The sequence below is a fragment of the Engraulis encrasicolus genome, chromosome 12, assembly GCF_034702125.1.
Source record: "Engraulis encrasicolus isolate BLACKSEA-1 chromosome 12, IST_EnEncr_1.0, whole genome shotgun sequence".
Classification (NCBI taxonomy): domain Eukaryota; kingdom Metazoa; phylum Chordata; class Actinopteri; order Clupeiformes; family Engraulidae; genus Engraulis; species Engraulis encrasicolus.
The window spans coordinates 48220352-48244691 of NC_085868.1; the positions used below are offsets into that span (position 1 = coordinate 48220352).

General features: G+C 42.7%; 1 protein-coding gene across 2 annotated transcripts; it reads left to right on the plus strand.

Moving 5' to 3' along the window:
• Window positions 1-4851: 4851 nt before the first annotated feature.
• On the plus strand, window positions 4852-19164 carry lonrf2 (LON peptidase N-terminal domain and ring finger 2). 2 transcript variants are annotated; one of them, XM_063212347.1, is made up of 12 exons: window positions 4852-6627; window positions 9765-9883; window positions 11389-11511; window positions 11771-11977; window positions 12490-12721; window positions 13378-13480; window positions 13707-13821; window positions 14039-14160; window positions 14662-14820; window positions 16424-16586; window positions 17408-17557; window positions 18297-19164. In XM_063212347.1, exons 1-12 carry the CDS (start codon window positions 5841-5843, stop codon window positions 18453-18455), a joined length of 2439 nt encoding a protein of 812 aa, XP_063068417.1. In that variant the 5' UTR covers window positions 4852-5840; the 3' UTR covers window positions 18456-19164. The 2 variants fall into 2 exon arrangements, with proteins under 2 accessions (XP_063068417.1, XP_063068418.1); XM_063212348.1 differs by having other exon boundaries at window positions 11825-11977.
• Window positions 19165-24340: the final 5176 nt, after the last annotated feature.

Below are 24340 nucleotides of genomic sequence, written 5' to 3' on the forward strand. Positions count from 1 at the left end.
CCCTTTTTACCCGCAGACGTTCATATTAAGCAGCCCAACTGGGAGGGAAACCGCCCAATCTGGAGACACACTGAGCCAATGATGTTGTCCTTGTACAACCTCAAAAAAAGGCAGCATGTGAAAGTGGGGCACCCAAGACACATTATGCAAATAATTAGACACATGGGTGCCACAGGATATGAGATCTGCAAGCACTCTGGACTACTTTAGGCCTTTGAGGCATATGCCCATTGGTCAACATGAGTACTTCGGCCATATACCCAAGATGTTTAAAGTGTTTATGAAACGAAAACAAACGGTCATTCCCATTAAAGCCTTGTTTTTTCTGATGGCATCAATGAGACTTTGAACCCAATCATCCTGTAGGAACTTGTGAAAATGGCAACTCAAAGTGTGAATTCTGTGAAATTTGGTGTGACTAATGAGCTGGGCTATGACATCAGAGAGGGGAGTCCCTGGTTTGCTAGTATGGCGATGTGAGAAAACAACACACATTTGATGGACCCACATCTTATAAAGGAACCAAAATTCTGATACAAACATCAGCGTGTCGAAAAACCACACATCCAACCTCATGAGCAAAAAAAAAAAACAGCAGCACAAATCTATTTCAGAGGCACTGATACATCTGCAGAAAGTGACATGTCTGACAGGTGAAGTGACGATTGTTGACATAGCCTGACAGTTCTTATGTTTATGGTTACGGTTGCTAAGGGCGCTTTGCCATGACCCAAAGATGACATGGCGTGTGTATTTGTTGACAAATGGGGGGCATTTTGATTCAATTGCGCGATATAGTGTGATGTGTCATGTAGGCTACATGCAAAAATATCATCAACTAGAGAAAAAAACGGAGGTATTAGGCTGTTGGAAAAACACCCTATATAGCCTGAGTCCTCAGCATATTTTTAGTGTTTATCATTATTATTATTTTTTGTGCTCAAAGTCACAGGCGTTGCGTGTCCCTCAGCCTGACTCTGAGGACGAGGTGTGTCCAAACGTCAGCCACACATGCACCACAATACTAAAAACAAACAATCAACGCTTCAAAGTAGGCCTACGCTATGTGCATCTCCGTTTATTCGCTAAGCAGTGTAGCCCAGTCTGTGAGTTGGCTGTCCTTGACCGAGAGCACCACGCTGATGCGCGGATATCCTCCCAAAACCAATATATTGACCAGTTGAATGGCAATCAACAAAAAGTGCATATTCCGAGAGCATTCGCAACGGTTTGGCATGTAATGTGCATTACCCTTTCCTGAAAACAACATACAAAGCAGATGGACAAGGTAAAACAGGGGCAGTTTCAGTCTGCACGCCGGCGATGTCAATTGTTGGAACTGCTTGAGGCAATAGCATTCTCTTCAGTCCAACCATGCCCGCGACCTCCACATTTGTGGTGAAACACAAGGGGTGGAAATGTGCCGAGCACAACAGTGACCACAAGCTTGCTTCAAAACCACGCATTGGATCCACAGAGCCCTAGCTTGATTTAGCCTTCTCCTTGTTGGCCACAGTTCCATCATTCTTCACAGAAGGGAACTTGTGCAAAGAGATTCCTTCTGTCAAGTAGCCATTTTTGCAGCTGGCACCGTTCGGCTCTCCAGCAACACACTGCTTGACACTGCGCTTTGTTTTGGTACTAGCCACCATTGATCTGAACAAGGTGGAATGAGGTGAACTCACCCCTTCTATGTCACGCATATCATTTGCATAAAATTTGCATGTCACCAAAAAAACACTTTTTGGGAACGTTTTAACATGACTTATAGGACAAAATATCACCCAGACAATATCCCATTTCATTCACAAGGCTTAGAACTTTCAGAATCTGTCCTGGAAATGGTCAAATTCCTTAACTTTGTTTTCGTTTCATAAACTCTTTAACAGTGGACTATTCCTAATATGAAACTGAGGGATCTTCTAAGATGCTGCATTTTGTGTGGTCTCAGCAAACTGAATTTTAAGCAACTGTAATAAACTCGCGTGAAATGTAGCCCGATAGGCTTCCATAGTATAAAAATGGGTTATGAACGGTGTAACTGCAAAATGACTGCAGCAATATCACTGACCTCTATGTTAATAACCCACATTAAAATTCTATTCTACATAGAGGTTATAGAACCACCATGATGTCATCCTTACACAACATCAAAAAAGAAGAAAGCATGGGGGGAACACCTTTAATTGCAAAGTCATGTCAGGTGGACAAACAGGTGCTACGGGGAGGCAGGGGAGACAATTCCAAGGACCCAAGGCATTTAGGTATAATGGATCATTATGGCCAATGGCCAGTATAAGAAGTGTTTTCATATACCCAAGACAAGGGCGCCGGAGCTTTAAAGTGGTTTAAAGCTTTAAAGTGGTGGTGCATTTTTTCTTCATTCTTTATTTCTTAGCAGTGTTACTGCTGCTGCATGCCACTCACTTGTCTGCAGTAAAAGTTGAGAAAGCCTCATTTATGGAACCCAAAAGTGGGCATGCAAATGAAGAGCTCTTTTCCAAAATGAGAATGTTGGGAAATTGACATTTTTTTATTGGGCTTTCCATTGAACTGCATTGCAAAATGCATTTTATAGAGGTTTAAAAAGTATGTTCTGAAAACATTTGAATGGCAAGAATTCACACATGCATTATAGGACTTCTTAACAGTCAATTCCAATATTAAAATGCAAAATTCAAAAATGGTGGATATAAAGAGCTCTTCAAATGCACTGCTACATCCCCCTTTCTGGAACTTATGACCAAAGAGGTTCACCAATCTGATTCCATTGGCCTATATATGAAACACTAAACAAGTGCTGTACTTTGTGTGGTCTTGTGAGCTCAAATAAAAAGTAGACCAATAGTACTATGAAAGGTGTTGAACATAATGACTGACTGGAACAATATTGACCCCTATCTTTATTAGGGATGGCGAAAATTGAAAAAACTCTTAACCGGCTACTGAGACTCATTAACCGGTGGTTAACCGGTTAACCGGTAATCTTAAATTTTAAAACGTTTGCGTGCCTGATATGCACAGCACTGATTTTTTTCATTTTTATTTTTCACATAAGCCTTTTTTTTGCTGCGCAGACAGGACCTGCCATGTCCAACCACTGTTGCCAGATGGAAAATGCTGAATTATCGTACTAAAACCTCAAAATTATCGTTTTTTTGGGAGGAAATTATTATTATAATTATTATTATTATTACAACCGGTTAACCGGTGGCAGAAAATTTTAACCGGTTAAAGTTGATCCGGTCGATTATCGGTTAACCGGTTACCGGTTAACATCCCTAATCTTTATAACACAAAATACATATATGCATGTGTGGCTCCTCCTATCCAACAGGTTATAGAACCACCCTGATGTCATCCTTATACAACCTCAAACAAAAAGTTGAAAGCACGTGAGGGACACATTTATGCAAAGTCATTTTAGTTAGGCTATTCAAACTTGGGGTGCCACAGAGAGGGAGAGGGGACTATCCCAAGGTCTCTAGGCCTTGGGATATATACAGCCTATGTAGTGTATAATATTATGACCATGGTCATTATAGGCCAAATTATTATTTAATAGACGTTAGAACCCAAGATGTTCAGTGGAGGATGAAATTGATAGGCCTATTATAATAGGCTATAAAACAGTAGGATTTTTTGAGGATTTTACAAATCGATTCCTAATGAGCTGTAATAAAATGAAGACCAACGGGTAATACTAAACAAAGGTATAGCTATAATGAGTGAGTGACTGGAACCTTATCACTGGCATCTTAATAACACAAATGAAAAAAATATTATTGCACGTTTGGCTCCTCCTATCCTACAGGTTACAGCACCACCCTGTCATCCTTACACAACCTAAAAAGAGAGAGAGAGAGAAGGAATATGTGGCACACCTTCATCGGAAGTCATTTTAGGTCAGGGGTGGGGAACCTTTTCTCCAAGGGCCATAAAAGTCCTCCGAGGCTATAAACACAAGCCAGGATCCCCCTTGCACTTAAGGCCTTTATTGAAAGCAGCCACCTTTAAAACAGACCCCTCCTTCTCTAGGTCCCCTGAATATAACTTAACTATTACAAATGTAATTTCTAAGATTCATTTACTGAATAGTCTATGCCAATTTTAAAGTCATGCAGCTTCACATGAAATAGCCTATATGGCCCTTGAGACATAGGTGTCCCCACCCCTGTTTTAGGTAGACAATGGGCTGCCACAAGATTGGAGAACTCTCCAGAGCCGATACATAGGCCTTTAATGTCAGCATAAAATCATTGGTCAACTCAATAGCTTATTAAACAGTGGAGGAGTACACTATTCTACAGGAATTTTAAAGATAACACGTGGTCTTACAAATCGATTTGTAATTAGCTCTAATAAAACGTTGCCTATAATAGGCCTATAATGATTGACACAATTATGATTTGACCTGACGACTGGAACATTATCCTTGACCTGTAATAACAATTTATTAAAATTCTTACAATGGCCTAGATCTACTTGATTTCATAACGCTATGTATGGCTATATAGGCCAATAAATGCGTTATATAAAGTAACTCATTACATAAATCTCTGCATAAACAGAGGTGTTTCACTTTAAGGATTCTCGTTCACATGAAACAGGAGCCCTGTGCCCAAGCAGGCATTCTAGTCAAATAAATTATGTCTGACAATTTGTTGGGTGTTTGAAATAGGAGACAATTCATTGACCACTGGTCGCATGAGCGATGTACTCGTTCAAGATGTTCTGCTGGACTCAACTATGATTATACAACAATTTGTCTAGTTATATAAAGTAGATCTAATTCACCAATGAAGCCTTTCGCTCCGCGTCACGTGCTGCTTGCGTTATCCTGGGGGACGGTGACGAAGACGGCTTCGCTAGCCAGCTAGTTGTTATGTCTGTTATGATGTGTAGTTCGAGTGCCTTGCCGACGGTTTCATTCGACTTTAAAATCATTCCAAACCAAATATCTGAACGAAAATGTATCGGGAATCGGAACAAAATGTGAACCGCGACGACGTGTATCTGTGAACTACACCGCGTGACTAAAACTAAGGGAAATACTACGAGAGTTTTCTTGGTTAGGTAACAGTTAGCTGGCGCTAAGTTCTCGTTTACGCAAACCTCTGCCATTTGGTTGGAAGGGTATCGTTATCTGGTCTTATATAAATCTGATACCTATTGCAAACTCGGTATCGTTTAAACATAGCTGTTTATTATCTTCGTGAGAAGATGGCATTATTTAACGTGGGATGAAAACGGAATACATCTATCAAACCAAGAACGACTTAAACCGGTGAAAGCGAGCTCCGTGTGTTGCGAAACAAGGTTCCAACTCGGTTATGTTTATGTTAAGCTTTTCAAAACGCCTGTTTACGCTCACCGGTAAATGTGATATATTAGGCATGCGTCGCTGCTAGGTGTTTTTCTTTTACCTGGGCTTCCTGTTTGGAAATGTTTGCTTCGGAGTGGTTGAATTCGTCAGGATAACGTTAACGTTTCACAACAACAACGCTAGCGTTACCTGATGACTTATTGGTGGAGCATCATAGTTACGGAAGCGATTACCGGCGATATTGGTTATGAAACATGTCTGGGATATTAATCACCAGACAACACCAAGCGTAAGTAGGGCTTCGATAGTTATGGGCTGCTCTACTTATTTACAGCACTTTGGCCAGGCTGACTTTTGTAATGTGAAAGGGCAGGGCCTACTGTTGCAGGGGTTCGTTTTATAATTTTACTGGGACAGCTAGGGGAGGCGCTCTCCGTGTTAGCACGAAAGCTTGTGTAACTGCTAGCCAGCTAGCTATAATTTAACCCACATTGTGGCTGGCAATTATACAACGATGGACGCGGGCATACAGAACCACACGGAACACTTCGTTCACGACATATCGAACCCTAACGCACAGGGTTTATGTCCTGAAATGCTTGAGGTTGCCGAAGAAGCTTGTCGGGCAGGGAACTTCGACCTTGCCGTGGAGATCTACAGCTCGCAACTTGCCGACCTACACCAACCGGACAGGGGGATCTGTTTGCGCAAAGCGGACGCCTTGGCCAGAGCTGGTCGGATTGGAGATGCGCTAGATTCCTACCGTGTAGCTGCAAACATTCAGAGGCTGCTACCTGCGGAACTTGGCCTTTTGGTGGAAAGCATAGCTCGGACTATACGGGGAAAGGAGTTGGGAGACCGCAAAACGGAAAGCAGCACCAAGCCAAGGCAACCGGTGGACACACTCGATTCAAAAACAAGCGTCAGGCTGAGCGTTGCTTCAACTAGTGCGGGCAGAGATGGACTGGAAGAAGACGAATGCTTGGACTTATTTACGTGCAAACTCTGTAAGTGTCTGTTGTCAGAACCCACCACTTTAGAATGTGGTCATACCTATTGCAAACGGTGCATAGAAGACAATGGTGTGAAGGAATGCAGTAGTTGTCATTCCAAGATCAACAGATCATTGGAGGAAAATCGTTTTCATGGCTTCAGAGTGAACGTCGTTCTCAGCTGTTTGTTGGATAAATGGTTCGAATCGGAAAGTAAATCGAGACGACTTTGGCTGGAAGCGGATGGAATGTGGAAAAAGGACGACCTCGCAGAAGCGTTGGATAAGTTCAACAAAGCTGTGGAAATAGGTAAGAAAACGGGCAAATCATTTGCATGTCAACTGCTTTGGTTTTGTAAGTTTGAGTGAGTGACCTACATTTTGCTGCACTGATCACACCGCAACTACAGGGGTCGCTACACTAAGTAGGCTGAGCCATTCAACAGCAACCCCAACGCAGGGTTTTTCCATGCCTTTAGACCTACTGTCACTGTATGAAGTTTTCAACTCAAGGAGCATTAATATCATTACAAGCATAATTAATATAATATTTAAATGTAAACTCTATGGATGGTTTCTTTTTTTTTTATAACTGATGCACGGCTTAATTATAGGCTGAAAAAGTTGCAAAAAATGCCATTGCGTTATTGTTGGCTTGTGTTCTGAGCTGTCAATTGTAATATGATATTTTGGATGACAGGCTTTTAATATGCGTACAGCATCCAATATAATGTATCTAAAATGAAATATTGTCACTCGCCCAAGACTTCCAAGAAATATTGACATGCCGAACAGACGCGTGTTGTGGTACATGGCTCTCACAATGTGTGAAATGTTGGCAAACAAACATGCCGGGGGCCTGCGGGCTTCCCACTACACGTCACCCCGGAGAGACCATCTGCTCCGCTAACGTCATTCACGCCGTATGGGGACCGGGGTGAATAGCATGGGCATGGTTGGTACATGGCCCATGGGTCCGCCTGCTGTTCAAAGCGTGGAAGCGGAGTGTCAGTCAGTGGCAAAATTGGGTTCATGTTTGGGTCTGTAACTTCATGAGGAGGCAAGGGCAAGCAAAGGGCTCCACCTCTATTACCCGAGCCTGAAAACTAGGTCAGGTCACAGACGCTCCTCTCACTCTCTCGAGTCTGAGCCGCTTCTCCCAGCCAGGTCTCCTGTCGGAATGCAGTTATGAGCAGAGTAACCTGAATACACACACACACACACACACACACACACACACACACACACACACACACAGTGGGTCAGTGTTCTGGTGTTAAGTGATTGTGCTTATGACAGACAGTAGAACTATTGGACAATGTGCTGTAGTTAAGTTTCCTGTGGGACTAACGAAACAACTTTGCCATATAGCCTATTTTTTCTGTAATCAAACTGTCCACCTCTGGGCCTGTGTCTCGGGCAGCATTGCCATATTCAGTGCATATAGCCGATTTTTGGTCCACCTCTGGATTTAACTAAAGTTAAGATTTGCGTCACGTTGACTGATGGTTGCCCGGCTGTAATGTTAACTAGGATCCAGCATGCCATTACATCTGTTGTGGCCTGACCTGGTTTTAGCAGCTACGGCAGGCCAGCCGGCACAGGCACGGGCTCTGGATGCTGACCTGCTTGCATAAGGGGGAGTGTCTGAAGGGCAGTGCATGCGGATGGTGAAGGGATCCTCCTCCTCACACACACACACACACACACACACACACACACACACACACACACACACACACACACACACACACACACACACGGGTGCTAAGTGACCAGGATGAGTGTTTAGGAGGGAGAGGCTGGGGCACCTCAGTTTACCTCTGCTGCTCTGTAGCGGACCAACATGGCATGGTAGGTGTTGGGCATATTGAGATAGGGGTCGCAAACACAGTGGTAGTATGCTTCACACATTGACTTCTTTCAAAGGAGTGAAACCCCTCCGTTTTAAACCTGCTTAATAGTGATGCTTTGGCTGGACCACCAGAATAAATTTGGGGCACAATTGTCAGTTTTCTGAAGTTTTTTTTGCAGCCTACTGGTTGAAAGCATTTCATTTCATAGGCTTCAAATTTAATTTCCGCTCGTTCAGCCCTAATTCATGTATGGATATTTGCCATATCAAAATGGCATGATGTGTCCTGAAAAAAAAAAAGAATGCTTGGTGGTTAGGGGTGCATAAAATGTGTTCCTCTCAATCCAATGTCAAGAATGGTGATAAATGTTGGTAGCAAGGGACTGCTCACTTAGCGAGTCACATCCTTCTGTACAGCCAGTGGCGATTCGATATCAAAGACCTGGACGAGGGTATAGTGTTGCAGCCCAATCTTATCACAGTTGCTGCTTGCCACAGGTGTGCATGTGCCAGAAAGTTCTGGAAGACAGGTAGCCTACTTATCGTCAGGCCTGCAATGAAATATGGAGGGTGAGGTCTGGTGTGTGTGTGGGGTGTAAGGGGTGTGGGTCTGGTCCACTTTGGTGACCTGGATTTTATGCAAGCAGATTGTCTACTCAAATGTCTAGACCCCCCCCCCCCAATATAGGACTGTCACTGACCAACTGACTTGGCCACTTGTAATGAGTTCTTTCAATTTGTTTTCATAAATCAAGAGAACTAGGCTACCTTTGAGTTCTAACATTTAACTGAATTCCATCACAGTTTTGTGTGTGATGATTTTTCTTTTTTAGAGACAAGGTCAAAATTGTGTTTATATAACGCGTTACATGAACACACTTATATAAGCCTTTTTTTCACTTCTCCTGTATCAGACTCTCTCTCAGTGAGAGAAATGTCGTCTGAGTTTCAGAGTGAGTCATCTAATTCCAGCGTATGCCAACGGGCAAAAAGGCCAACATCTGCCTTAAAACTAAGTCATTCTGAGAAAGTCCAGGCATTTGAAGCCGTTCAGCCAGTGGTTCCCAAATGTTTTCTGCTGTTTTGGACCTAAGAATATTTTCGTGACTCATAACCCCATTATAACAAATGCCAAATATATATTTTTTCTTTTAACATTACTTAATTTTAAGTTCAAACTCACAGGAAATGTAAATAAGTACATATATTAATACTTATACAAGTGATTGTGAATGCTATTACTAACCAATTTATGGAATCGTTATATTTTGTGAAGGCATATTTTCAACATTTTATACAAATGTCAACACTTCCCGTGACCACCCCCTGCAATTATGACCCCCTATCTGGGAATCAGCTGTGTTCCTGTGGCACAAGAAAGCTTAACACATTAATTATTTAATGTACATGTATTGGGTCTTTTTCTGCATTTTTACCCTGTTTTTACACACCTTTTCCTGTGCTCTCGGAACCCTCTGTTTGGCTAATGCAAGGACACTTGACATAGGAACTGTTTTCAGAACTGTTTTTTTCTGTGGTTTTCACTTTGTTTTTAACAGAAACCTTTTCCCTGTTCTCTGTTGTCTCTCTAGCGCCCTCTATATGCAGGCTGCTGGCACGGCGGGCAGAGTTGCACATGGAGATGAGGAATTTCGGACAGGCCATCCAGGATGCCGAAAGCGTGTGTCGACTCAAACCACAGTGCCCCAAGGTAAGGAGGGATCACAGACACACACACACGCGCACACATAATACACACACACACACACACACACACTGTCTCGCTCTCGCTCGCTCTCTCTCTTTCTCACACACACACACACACACACCTCAGTGCCCTTATGTGAGGAGGCGTTATGGAGACATGCATACACACACAAACTCAGTCATGCACATTAAAACAAAACAAAAAATGCAACCTGCAAGTTGTCTTTTTGAGGTCCTCCAAGTTGTCAAGTCAGTATAACATCAGGCAAAAAAATTGGCCTCCTGACCCACTGACCTCAATGGCCACGCCCCCAATGAATTCATATAACAACCATTGACCTCATTAAAACACGTTAGTGCATTACATGATACTGCTCCACATTCCATGAATGAAGGCCTTCAGAACACAAACTATTCATCAGTTATACAAGCTGTATGTTTATTTTATGGTTCTTAGCAGCCAGTTATGGCTTTGCCTTGTAAAGCCAATTCCTGTCTTACAGGACACAGGATTTCATTTAATCTCCTTCCATATAATTCATATAATTGCACAATTTTATATAATCTTATATAAACTAAAAGGTGCACTGTGTAGAATGGTGGCCAGAGTAGGTATTGCAATTATGCAGATCATTGAAACTGTGCAGCCTATTGCCAAATTTGATCTTTTCATGAATATCTACTTAATAATAAACTAATATTTACTAGTATGACCAAAGTACAGTAAGTCTTGCAGCTGAAAATTATTTCTGGAAATTCAAAATGACGGACATGGAGAAGATCCACCTTTTTATATATGAAAACTGCAGATTTTGACGGTTGTGGTAAATATTCATGAAAAAGGTCCAATTTGAATGGGCAGCATGAGTTCCGGAAAGAAACTGGTAAGAATATTACATGGCACCTTTAAAGTAGCAAGGCTGAGAGTTGCAACTTGCAAGGCTGATGTGTGCGTCACAGTTATTGCTGCAATGGAACAGTGCAATCAGAGAAAGTAGAGTAGAGAGAGGTTCCATTGGCCCATTGTTTCCTGGTTCTATTATAGCAAGGGGGAGGAAGGATCCCCCTTTAGGCAGACCTAGGCAGACCTAAGGACTGTTCTATTCAATGCTAGGAGCATTATGACACGCACCTTTAGGCAGACCGGAACCTGGTCATGTTAGGTGCCCATAGCAACCTATTATGTTGGCATATCTCGATACTTAAAGAATCTCTGGTGCAATCCTGTACTGTAAAGAAGAGAATGTCCTGTACAAGGACAGTATGAACTGAACATGCTGTTGATACAGTGTTGCTTTGAAGGACAAGACCGAACTGATCATGGTGGCAACGGAAGTCTCCAGCCTTCAATATCAAGATCTAAATTTTACATTCTTAACTAACCAAAGCTATTATTCTCAGTGTGGAGTCACTGCATGACACTAAGTCTGTGAGTTCACCGTTCTGCCATGTATTCAATTTATTCATCTCTCTCTCTCTCTCTCTCCCCCTCCCTCTCTCTCTCCCCAGGCCCACTACACTAAGGCGAAGGCCCTGAGTGGCGCTGGAAGGGCGGAGGAGGCTCTTCAACAATACTTCTACTGTGTGGCTCTCAAGCCAGACTGGAGCGTTGTCAAGCTAGAAGCCCAGAAGGTAAGATGCCATACATGTACACAACGCACACATTCTCCTGACTAACCAGCACTTGACCCCGTGCCCATATATTTAGAAATGAAGTAATTCTCAGCTATTTTCATAATGGGCTAAATTGAAAGCGGGCTAGATTGTGGTTTGACCAGCTAAGCTAGTTGATTTGACCCGCTTGAATGTTTTGTGCTTTACTTTAACTACAATACTACTACTACACTACACCATACTAAACATCTGTGTCTATGTGCCTGTTGGTGTACAGATGAGGAATATACCTCTCTCGCCCCCTCTCTCCCTCCCCCCGACCCCTATCCAGGTCCTGAGTGCACTCTTCTCTTCAGTGTTTGAGGAGGACGGTCTCTCGGCCCCGTTGCCTTCCAGGCAGTCGGACCCCTCATGTCGCCTGAAGGCCTCTGCCCTCTTCAACTCACTTCCTCCCTCCTACAGCACCGCAACGGGCTGCTCCAAGGTGGGCAGGCACCACACAGACACACAGTTTGATTATTTTATTTGGGTGGACTAATAATTATTGAGAAACAATACAGCACTCCAAACAATATTAAAGTAGCAATAATGTGTCTCCTACATAAATGCAAAAAAAGTTATACTGGTCTGAAGCCTATTTCAGGGCACACACACACACACACACACACACACACACACACACACACACACACACACACACACACACACACACACACACACACACACACACACACACACACACCTCAATAACTGACACTGCTACTGCTGCTGTCACATTATTCCATGCACATTTTTCACTCTCTGTGTAGAATTTTGTTAATTTCCATTCCCTTGTTCCTTTTACTTTTACTTCTAAGGCTTTTAGCTTGGTTGTTAAATCAGGCTGTCCATATTCTTTCTACTGTGAAGCACTGCACAAATGTTGTTGAACTAAAATGGTGGAAATTGCCAAAGTGTTTTTAATCAGTGTTCTCCCAATTCTCTCCTCGTCCTCAGGATTCCCCTGACGCGAGTCACTCAAAGGGCAGCGATGGGGGCGCTAGCGCTGCTAGCAGTGCAGCTGGCGCGTCAGGCTCCTCCTCCACGGCCCTCAGCCCGCCTGCCGGACTCCTGGAGAACAGCAAGAGCCTGACGGCAGTGCTGTCGGCCCTGCCCACCCCCTCCAGCCTCAAGAGGAAAGGCTCCGGGGAGCTGAGCCACATGCCCCCCAGCAAGCTGCTTAGGCCAGGTACCTTGGATTGTCATTGGATAGAATAGAATAGAATAGAATATACTTTATTTGTCATGCAAGCATGAAATTTGTCTTTCGTCTCACCATAAAAACAAACATGTACATTCACTCCATTAAAACACTCATACTCTAAAAAACATAAATACACATAAAAAACATTGCACATATCCCCTCCCTCCAGCCACCTCTCCCAGCACACACACCACATACAGTACAGGTCAGATACCAGATCCAGTCCCTTGTTGTTATACCAGCCTAGCTTTTCCATTGCTTATTGACCATGGAGATTGCGTTGGGTATGAATGACTTACTTTTCCATATCCTCACATTTTGTTATTTATTATACACGTGTAATAACAGGACTGAGTCTACAAAATGTCTAGTAGTTCACACAAAATTGCGTTTATACGGAAAATGTTCTCCATAACGCCTGCTTTATTTTGTGTCAAAACCTTATGGTCCAAATGTGTCCCGTTTTAGAGATACTTGTGTGTCTAATGTGCAGTAACTACAATATCCAACCTAATACCAAAACGTTTCCTCCATTTCAATGTTGCCATAGTCACTGCAGTTTGCCTTTGTTGGGCAGTGTTGTTGCCAATGAACTCTGTGGACTGGACTAACCTGGATGTTGTCCGTGTTTGTGTTTCTAGATGGTCTCAGCTCCTCCATGTCTGCTGTCCTGTCCACGGGCCTGAGGGAGGTGCATAAGGAGCTGCTGGACAGTGGAGATTTCGAGTGCTCTCTGTGTATGAGGTAAGACTTGCTTCCATTCGTGGTTGTAGTGACATGATTGCCTTTTTTTAAAGCCTCCATATCATATCATATCATACAGCTACTGTAAACAGACCTTTGGAATGTGAGTAACTCCTTCTTTCTTTTTTGTCTTTTTTGCTTGCCTGCTTCTTTCTTTCTTTATGTCCTTCTTTCTTTCTTTCTTTCTTTCTTTCTTTCTTTCTTTCTTTCTGTGGCTCCTTTCCAGGTTGTTCTATGAGCCCGTTACCACCCCCTGTGGTCACACCTTCTGCCTCAAATGTCTGGAGCGCTGCATGGATCACAACCCCAACTGCCCGCTCTGCAAGGAGAACCTCTCCGAGGTAGGCCACAACATATACTCACTTTTCTTATTTTTTTGAAGTGCGCACACACAGACTTGTAGATAAAAAAAGCCATGCACCCTCATCCTTACATATACTCAGATTTTATTGCATGCATTTAGGGAACAATTGTTATTTATACTTGAATTGATATCATTTGAAACGTGCACTGAAATGGCTGACCACCTAACCTTCTATTGTGTGCATGCATTTGCAGTACCTGGCCAGCAGGGGGTACAAGAAGACCTTCCTGATGGAGGAGGTGCTTCTGCGTTACCTGGGAGACGAGCTGACAGAGAGGAAGAAGATCCAAGAGGAGGAGATGAAGGAGATCTCCAAGTGAGTTGCTCACTAAACACATGTCACACACGCACACACACCCCTACACACACACACACACACACACACACACACACACACACACACACACACACCCCTACACACACACTCACACACACACACACACACACACACACACACACACACACACACACACACACACACACACACACACACACACACACACACACACACACACACACCCCTACACACACACACGCACACCTACACACACACCTACACACACACACACACACACCTACACACACACACACACCTACACACGCACACACCTACACACGCACACACCTACACACCTACACACGCACACACCTACACACCTACACACACACACACCTACACACACACACACACACACACGCACACCCCCACACACACACAGGAGGAGTTGTCATTTGAGCAAATACCCAGCAATGGTGGCGTATCCCTGTAAAGGACCATGTTGTCTAATGTTGTGCATCTGCCTGTGTCTGTGTTCAGCCTGAATCAGGAGGTTCCCATCTTCATCTGCACCATGGCGTTCCCCACCATCCCGTGCCCGCTGCACGTCTTCGAGCCGCGCTACCGCCTCATGATCCGCCGCTCCATGGAGAGTGGCACCAAGCAGTTTGGCATGTGCATCGCCGACGATGTCAAAGGGTGAGGACATGCAAGCATTCATAGACACACATACACACATATATACATACATACATACATACATACATACATACATACATACATACATACATACATACATACATACATACATACATACATACATACATACATACATACATACATACATACATACATACATACATACATACATACATACATACAGTCATGGCCAAAAGTATTGGCACCCCTTCAATTCTGTTGGAAAATACTGAATTTCTTCCAGAAAATGGTTGCGATCACAAATTATTTGTTATTAATATCTTCATTTGTTTTTCTTGCAATGAAAAAACACAAAAGAGAATGAAAAAAAGTCAAATGAATGATCATTTTACACAAAACTCCAAAAATGGGCCGGACAAAAGTATTGACACCCTCAGCCTAATACTTGATAGCACAACCTTTAGACAAAATATCTGCGAACAGCCACTTGCGGTAACCATCAATGAGCTTCCTACAACACTCTTGAGATTCTTCTTGAGATTTGAAGGGTGCTTTCTCCAAACTGCCACTGTGAGACCCCTCCACAGGTTTTCTATGGGATTAGGGGGTGGACTCCTACATTATGCAGCAAAATGTGTTGATAATCTTCAGACTTCATAATTCCATGCACATGGTCAAGCAGTCCAGTGCCAGAGGCAGCAAAGCAACCTCAAAACATCAGGGAACCTCTGCCATGTTCGACTGTACAGACCGTATTCTTTTCTTTGAAGGCCTCAGTGTTTTCCTGTCCATTCAAATGAATGCAGGAAAAAAAGATGAGGCCTTCAAAGAAAATAACACGGTCCGTACAGTCAAACATGGCAGAGGTTCCCTGATGTTTTGAGGTTGCTTTGCTGCCTCTGGCACTGGACTGCTTGACCGTGTGCATGAAATTATGAAGTCTAAAGACTATCAACATATTTTGCTGCATAATGTAGGAGTCCACCCCCTAATCCCATAGAAAACCTGTGGAGGGGTCTCACAGTGGCAGTTTGGAGAAAGCACCCTTCAAATCTCAAGAAGGATGGTCTAAAATTCCAGCAGAGTGTTGTAGGAAGCTCATTGATGGTTACCGCAAGTGGCGGTTCGCAGATATTTTGTCTAAAGGTTGTGCTACCAAGTATTAGGCTGAGGGTGTCAATACTTTTGTCCGGCCCATTTTTGGAGTTTTGTGTAAAATGATCATTCATTTGACTTTTTTTCATTCTCTTTTGTGTTTTTTCATTGCAAGAAAAACAAATGAAGATATTAATAACAAAGAATTTGTGATTGCAACCATTTTCTGGAAGAAATTGAGTATTTTCTATCAGAATTGAAGGGGTGCCAATACTTTTGGCCATGACTGTACATACATACATACATACATACATACATACATACATACATACATACATACATACATACATACATACATACATACATACATACATACATACATACATACATACATACATACATACATACATACACACCGAAATACTTATGCACGTATGCAGACATGTATACACGCACACATATGTATGTGCTTACCAGCATCTAGAAGCTGTGCGTGGATCTTTGACCTTTTTTTTTGGTGTCTGTTTTGTTTGATGGTTGTCTTCAGGTTTGCGGACTACGGCTGCATGCTTGAGGTGAAGGACGTGAAGTTCTTCCCGGACGGCCGCTCGGTGGTCGACACGGTGGGGGTGTCTCGCTTCAAAGTGCTCAGTCACGGCCAGAGGGACGGCTACCACACCGCCAAGATCGAGTACCTCCAGGACAAGAAGGTGAGAGGACGCTCTGTCTGTGTGTGTGTGTGTGTGTTAGTCAACAGGGAGCTGGGCTCTAGTCCACATTTCACAGGCTATTTCGAAATGGAAACCTGGCAGTCGTGCCAACGATGATTTCTGGCCGCTGGTCATCGCGTAGTCTGTTAATCACGTTTTTTGGAAGTGTGGCACTTGAATCAAACTGGCACGTGTGTGTGTGTGTGTGTAGACAGAAATCATCATTTTGGGGTTTTTTTTGTGCATGTGGTAAAACATCAAAAGGCAATCAAAAGGCCAAAGAACTGTGTTTTGAGTAAGGGTGCAATACCAGTCCTCCACTGTGTTGAATTGTACCCTCTGCCTTTTGTGGAGTGAGTGTGCAATTCCAGTTTGTCACTGTGTTTATTTATGGGACGACACCTTTGCCCACTGAGCAAAGGTGCCAAGGTGCCACTGTGCAACCTTGAGTGCATCTTAATATGCAACCTTGCCTCCTCCACTTGCCTCCTCCACTTGCTTCTCGTCATGATGACATCACTGACAACAGCATTATATTTCAATATCTTGCAAAAGCTCAATTGTAGAGTCTTTTTCTCATTTGCAATTGGGATGGTGAATGAAAAACAGACCCTCAAAAGTTGTTGTGGCTAGGCTGACAGCTGGGAAACTATATCGTTTTCTCCACGGAGGAGGGGCCAGGAGGCGGGACGAGGAGACAAGCGCAAGTGGAGGAGGCAAGGTCGCATATTAAGACACACTCTTAGTGTGTTGGGTGAGTGAGTGTGCAATCCCCGTCTTCCGTGGTGTTAAGTTGTGGTTTTCCCGTGTGCCTGTCGCAGGTGGAGGGCGAGGAGCTGGCGGAGCTGCTGAAGCTGCATGACTCTGTGTACGACCAGGCCAACGCCTGGTTCACCTCCCTCAAAGACAACATGAAGAGCCAAATCCTCAGCCACTTTGGACACCTGCCCGTCAAGGACCCTGAGCCACAGGTGCGTTAGGCGTCATAGTGCAATGAGAAATACAATACAAGACGATACAATACAATCTTACAATAATAACAGCACACATTTGTCTTAAAGGTGCAGTGTGTAATATTTTTAGCATCTTATTTCCAGAATTCATGCTGCCCATTCACAACTGCTACCTTTGATCATGAATACTTACCACCACCATCAATTTAACAAGTATTCATTATGACTGGGAAAATGGCACTTTTCATACAAGAAAAGGGGGATCTTCTCCATGGTCCGCCATTTTGAATTTCCAGAAGTAGGCATTTTAGCTGCAAAACTTACTGTGCTTTGATTATACTAGTAAATGTTAGTTCATTATGTAGTAAATATTCGTGAATAGCTACAATTTGGCAATAGACAGCAAGCAAAGTTTCAATGAGCAGCGTAGTTGCATTACACCTACTCTGGCCACCATCTTACACAGTGCACCTTGTGCAGTGGTGGTGGAAAATAGTTATTTGATTTGAGTTTATTTGAGTTTTTGTACTCACAGTCTCTTCCACCTAGGCTGCCTTTGAAGTTTCTTGCGATAACTGTGAAATCCAATGTGTGTGTTAACCTGAAGTGTTAAATCCGATGTGTATTAACCTGAAGACTGACATCTCGAACGCCCTCTCCAAGCTGACTCCAGTGATGTAAATGTTGAATCCCATCTGTGTTGACCTGAAGACTGACGTCTTGTACCCTCCCCCTCCTCTTCCTCTGCTCTTCGCAGGCGGACTCTAGTGGGCCCGCGTGGTGCTGGTGGCTGCTGGCGGTGCTCCCCCTGGAGAACCGGGCCCAGCTCACCATCCTGGCCATGACCTCCCTGAAGGACCGCCTCATCGCCATCCGCAGGGTGCTCATCTTCGTCACGCGCAAGCGCGCGCGATAGCCTCAAGCCCAGCCGGGGCTCAACCTGACCTGAACATCGTCCAATTCCATCACGACTCTGCTGACTTTCTGACTTTCTTAGCCTGGACTGGCCTGGGTCAACCTGACCTGACCTGAGCTGACCATCATCCACTCCCATCCATGCATCTGATCTGTCAGTCAGTCCGTCCGCCTGCCTGCCTGCCTTCTTCCCCCTTACTTTCCTCTCTCTTATCTCTCTTTCTCTCTCTCGCTCTCGCTCTCCCTCTCCCTCTCTCTAACCCAGAAGAAGCAGAGGCAGGATGCAGTAGTGCGTGCCTCGTAGCAGAGTATGTGGTGGATCTCTCCACTGCCGCAGGCCTACCTTTTCCTCCATGGTCGGTTGCGTTTCTGCAGTTGGTTGCTCATTTCCTTTTAGACCAAATGAGGGCTCCATACAGACATGGACCCGCAGACAAGTAAGGAAAGCTGGGGGTACGGCTGTGCGAGTCAACTTTTTTCAGTGGCCTACCACCCTACCTTGTACCTTCCCACACACTCACGCTCACACACATCCCTGACCATCTCCGACAACTACTACTACTACTACTACTAGTTTCACCCGTGTCTCAATAGTGTTTGATTTTCTCCTCGTTCTCTGAGATGTCTCTGGTAGCGCACACCCACCCACCCACACACATTGACTTACCACTTTTGTAGCAGCTTAAGTGAACTTTCTCACACAAACACACACACACACACACACACACACACACACACACACACACACAAACACACACACACTCTTTTCCGAGAACAGTTGTACCTAGACTCCCATCACCATCATCAATCACCCCAGTAAAGTAGAAAGTAGATGTTCCCTTTCCCTTTACTTTCACACAAACACATACATCCAATACGCACACAAACAGGAGCCTCTGTAGCAACGCACAAAGAGGTAGCTTCTCTGAAACGTAGAAGAAGCAAATTGAACTTTGATCAGAACGGCTGGTTGTCTTGTTTCACCAGCGCAGTGGGACATTGTGAGCTCAGTCAACAGTCGGATCTTCTGTACCTTAACCTTGCAGTAGAGGTGTCATCGTGTGGACTTGGTGCCACTCCATTTTGCAGTTGAAAATGACGTTTGGTGGATTACTTTTTATGAAGCTCTCATCTTGGCAGCAGCAGCAACAATACAAGTGCACAGTAAACCCTCGTCAGTTCTCTTGGTGAATCAAAATGCTTCCTTTTCTGTCCCGAAGGACATATTCTTTTCTTTTATTAAGCAGCTTTAAAAAACAAAAAGTCTAAAATTATGATAGAATACAGTAAGATCAAACCGGAAACCACTCATCACAGAACATGTTATTCCTCAATTTGGGAAAAGAGCAGCCGTGTTGTCTTTTTTTGTTTTGAAGGACTGCTCTTTTGATCACTGGCTCAGTGTACATACCACAGAGAAATCACTGAATGTAATTGGACTTCCATCTCTGTGGCTTTTTAAAAGAAACACATAAATCTCTTGCTCATATGCATTTGAAATAATACATAAACTACAAGATAATGTCATCCAGGACACTGAACAACTCCCAACTTTTTTAAGCCTGAACTGTGGGACAAATCTCTCTCCCGGCACTGGCAATTCATTGAAAGGGTCAATTAAATAACAAGTTTGGGTTTTACCTGGCACCCAAAGTCACTCGAGGGAAAAAAAGAAAACTCAGAAAGCCTTAAAGTTATCATTACCTACCTTTTTTTAAACTGAAATAAGTAGCAAACATTCTTAAGATTTTGGGAGGGTGATCAATCTTTTGTGTGAACCATGCCGTGTTTACCCCTCTCAGTAAGATATGTATAAGTTGAGTGGTTTTATTTGTGCAGTCTGTCAGTGTATGGATACTGTGAGTTGCTCTTTTGGTCATGAGTGGAAGTCTTTTCTTTTATGTTTGTTTTTGTGTGTGTAATTAATATGAATATATGTGTACTGTAGTTTGCTTAACCGTCTGGTTTGCCAGTTATGTGATTGGATTGGTGTACAATTTGGAGGCCTTTGCTCTTTTTTGTTTATTTTGTTTTTCTTTTGGTAAATACTTTTCTACCGTGTCCATTTGTTTTAATTCTCTTTTGTGACCATGCACGACTTTAATCTTTGTGTTCATCAGCCCTTCCTTTGTTTAGGGATGTTACACAAATGCTGCATTTTTTTCATCCAAGTTTGTACATTTAAGATAAGATTAAAATAAACTTATTTTGTATTTCAGATGAAAATGGGTCTCTGGGTGTGTTTGTGTGGAAGATGAATGTATGTCTTTTAAAAAAGTCAAATGGGAGCAAGTTGCTTCTGAGTGCTTTCAAACAACTATTTCCTTTACTTTTATGTAATGTAATATGCATGCCTCCCACACCATCAAAAACCATATCTGTCCTGGTCAAATGAGGCAAGAAGCAGCCAATATAAGTATTAGACAGAAAATGAAGGCTGCGGTAGACATCACTTTTAATATAATATATCCACACAATTGGATCATTTTTTATTTCCATATGAATGATGCATCAATAACGCACCAGGCCACCACAATCGGTTTACTCTACTCAACTGTTTTAACAGGTCTGTCAGGCAATCCACTACATCCATTTGAACTTTTGAGTTATCCAATAAAAATCTCCTATAGCCTTTCCCAAATGTACTTTAAGGTGCACTGTGTAAGATTTTTAGTTGTTTATTTCCAGAACTCATGCTACCCATTCTCTAATGTTGCATTTTTCATGAATACTTACCACCACCATCAAATTCTAAGTATTCATTATGACTGGGAAAATCGCACTTTTCATGCACTTTTCACTTTTCATGCTTCTCCATGGTCCGCCATTTTGAATGTCAAGAAACAGACATTTTTAGCTGCAAAAATGACTGCACTTGGGCCATACTAGAAAATATTAGTTTATTACTTAGTAAACTTTCATGTAAGGATCAAATTTGGCAATAGGCAGCCCAGTTTCAATGAGCAGCATAGTTGCAGTGTCTTTTTTGAGTATTTCCTGCACAGTGTAGGCCTACCTTTCAGACAAGTGGTGAAGTTGCAGCGTAGTGGTTTACTTTTTACATAGTCAAAATAAGTATTTCATAAGTGGAGACACTGCATCTTTAAGACCTGGGAGAATGTAGGGGCTTTACATAAACCCTCTGCAGTATCATGTGTCGCCACAAGGTTATACTAATGAGTCTGTTATGGAAGGGCCTACCACACTGTCCAAAAACAACCATGACCTGATAAACTTGTGCCAATCAGTGTATGTGAAGGGATACAATACAATATTCTGACTTCCGCAAAGCTGCGGTCAACTTTAAAATGGACACTTTGTCCTTAACATGCCAGCGCATTAACCCTTAAAATCCCTGTGGCTCAATAGGAAAGACATGTAAAACATGCATTCAAAGCTCATAGTTTATTTTTTACCATCCATGTAAGCATAATGATAATCAGCCTGAAACTATTAATAGCTACCAACAAAATGTTTGCCACACACACAGAAAAAAAACGGTAATAATTTTGGGTAACGTTGATAGAAGATTGAAAAAAAAAACATAACATGAAAAGGTGACATTCAGAGTACTTTTCAGTGCAGGAACAGGTCTGCATTCTTCTGTGAGGTTGGGTGGACAGGTCTGTTGTAAACTTCAGCTGGATAACCTTGGCACTGTGTTTTCACAACATGTCAAGGGTGCTCACAAACAACACATTACCTCACGAACGAAACATTAGCAGCAATTGTTTTCTGTTAGCTCAGAGGCTCTTAGCTGTGGATTTGTCCTGATATTTTCTATCCATTGGCAAAGCTAAAAGACAGAAAATCTAAATCTAAATCTAAATCTAAATTCCCAAACAAGATACAACGATGGCAGGCTACTGATTATAATTTCTATTATAAAAAGGTAGTAGCCCTATAAAATGCACCGTTCAACACACACACACACACACACACACACACACACACACACACACACACACACACACACACACACACACACACACACACACACACACACACACACACACACACACACACACAGCAATCTTGTTTGGGAATTCTTGAGTTTTGTCAACAAACTGTGTAGCGTATGCATTTGTATGAAATCTGGAGTCATAGATGGGATCTCCCTTTAGACATGGAGAGTGACAAAGATGGTGATGATGATGATGCATTCTCTAAAACATAACTGAGGTGAGTCTATTTCCTTCTCCATCCCACCAACACTGTTGCCTCAACAATGACATCACCTTGACTAAGAATGAACTCCGAGCTGACGTCATTGAATTTTTATATCTACTGAATATGAATTTGTGCTGAAGTCTTTACAACAAAGTGCTATGATTTTTTGTTGACATGGCAGAAATACAGATAAATTATACCCATCAAAAAGCACAAGCCAAGAAAAATATGCAAGTTCTGTAATTTAATATTGACCTGCTTTAATATAGTGACCTATTTTCTAGTGTTAATTAGTGATTATGGTTCATGTTGTTTGTTACCGTCTCATTAGAGAGAGAGAGAGAGAGAGAGAGAGAGAGAGAGAGAGAGAGAGAGAGAGAGAGAGAGAGAGAAAGAGAAAGAGAAAGAGAGAGGCAAATTGCAGTACTGCGGCAGTTGAGTCGAATAGGACACACCCTGCTTTCAAAACCCATGCCAACATGTCCATTATTTTAAGGAGAACGGATGCCATGACTCAGAGTCTTGAGCCAGTTCTCGGGAATGATGAAGACTTGTCATGGGCAGCGAAGTGACACTAGTATTGTACACATAGCTGCTTTGAGGTCACCATGCCATAGAACAGTTTTATGTTCTCAACCTTGGGGTCGGTACCCCAAAACTCAAATGAGCGTTATGTGAAATGTCTAGTGGTGAAAAAAATATTCTGATAATTATTACAAACTAGCATAACATAATAGCCGTATAATGACAACGTAATTCATATCCTGATTAAAATACCGCACACCATCTTAAGCTTTCACAAATATCTCTCATTTTAATAGCGAAAATCAATCACTGCACAAGTAACACATCCTATTCACAGACATCTAAGCCGTAAACAAGTTTGCAGTCACACAATGTCCTATTCAACTGTGCAGCCATCATGGTGTGATGTTTATGTTTGTTTATGTCCACTTGAAATCTGTATATTGCGGGATAAAAATGTAGGAGCAATATGTACAAATGGGGTCCCCAACCAAAAAAAAAGGCTTGGGAACCAATGCCTGAGAGTGATGGGATAAAATAGCCGCATAACTATTGAGGTTGGACTAACCTTTATGAACACAATTGCAGCTTAGAGCAATTATTCATGGATGCACTGTGTAAGATGTGGCAAGAGCAGGTATTGCAACTATGATCAAAGTGCAGTAAGTTTTGCAGCTAAAAAATACCTATTTCTGGAAATTCAAAATGGAAGACCATGGAGAAGATCCTCCTTTTCATGTAGGCTATGAAAAGCGCCATTTTCCCAGTCATAATCTATACTTAGAATTTGATAATGGTGGAATGGGATGCATGAATTCGGGAAAGAAACAACTAAAAATATTACACAGTGCACCTTTCAGGAAACCAGATAGGCTACTATGACTAAGTGTCCCTGAGGTTTCAGGAGACTGTGTGGTAACTTTGACAAGACCACAGCGGAAGTTTCAGGTGATTATTCACCTGATCCAGCCAGTCAGATGTGTTTTTTTCTCTCAGCACCTGTGTCAAAAATGGGAGAGGTATGTGATATTCGCCAGTAGGATCAAGAGTGTTTTGTTTCTGTCTGTTATTATAGCTTTGCTGCCATGACTCAGTGTCCTGTGCTAGTTCTTGAGGAGACTGAAGAAGTGGCAATGTACTACGCATGGCTGTGATGAGTTGATCATGTCATACAGTACTGAGCAAAAAAGG

What these genes read in the sequence shown, in the direction of transcription:
- lonrf2 (XM_063212347.1), top strand. Translation starts at nt 5,841, where the DNA reads ATGGACGCGGGCATACAGAACCACACGGAACACTTCGTTCACGACATA. An exon ending in CAACAAAGCTGTGGAAATAG is followed by an intron (nt 6,628 to 9,764) that starts GTAAGAAAACGG and finishes TTGTCTCTCTAG; the next exon opens with CGCCCTCTATATGCAGGCTG. An exon ending in GAGTGCTCTCTGTGTATGAG is followed by an intron (nt 13,481 to 13,706) that starts GTAAGACTTGCT and finishes GCTCCTTTCCAG; the next exon opens with GTTGTTCTATGAGCCCGTTA.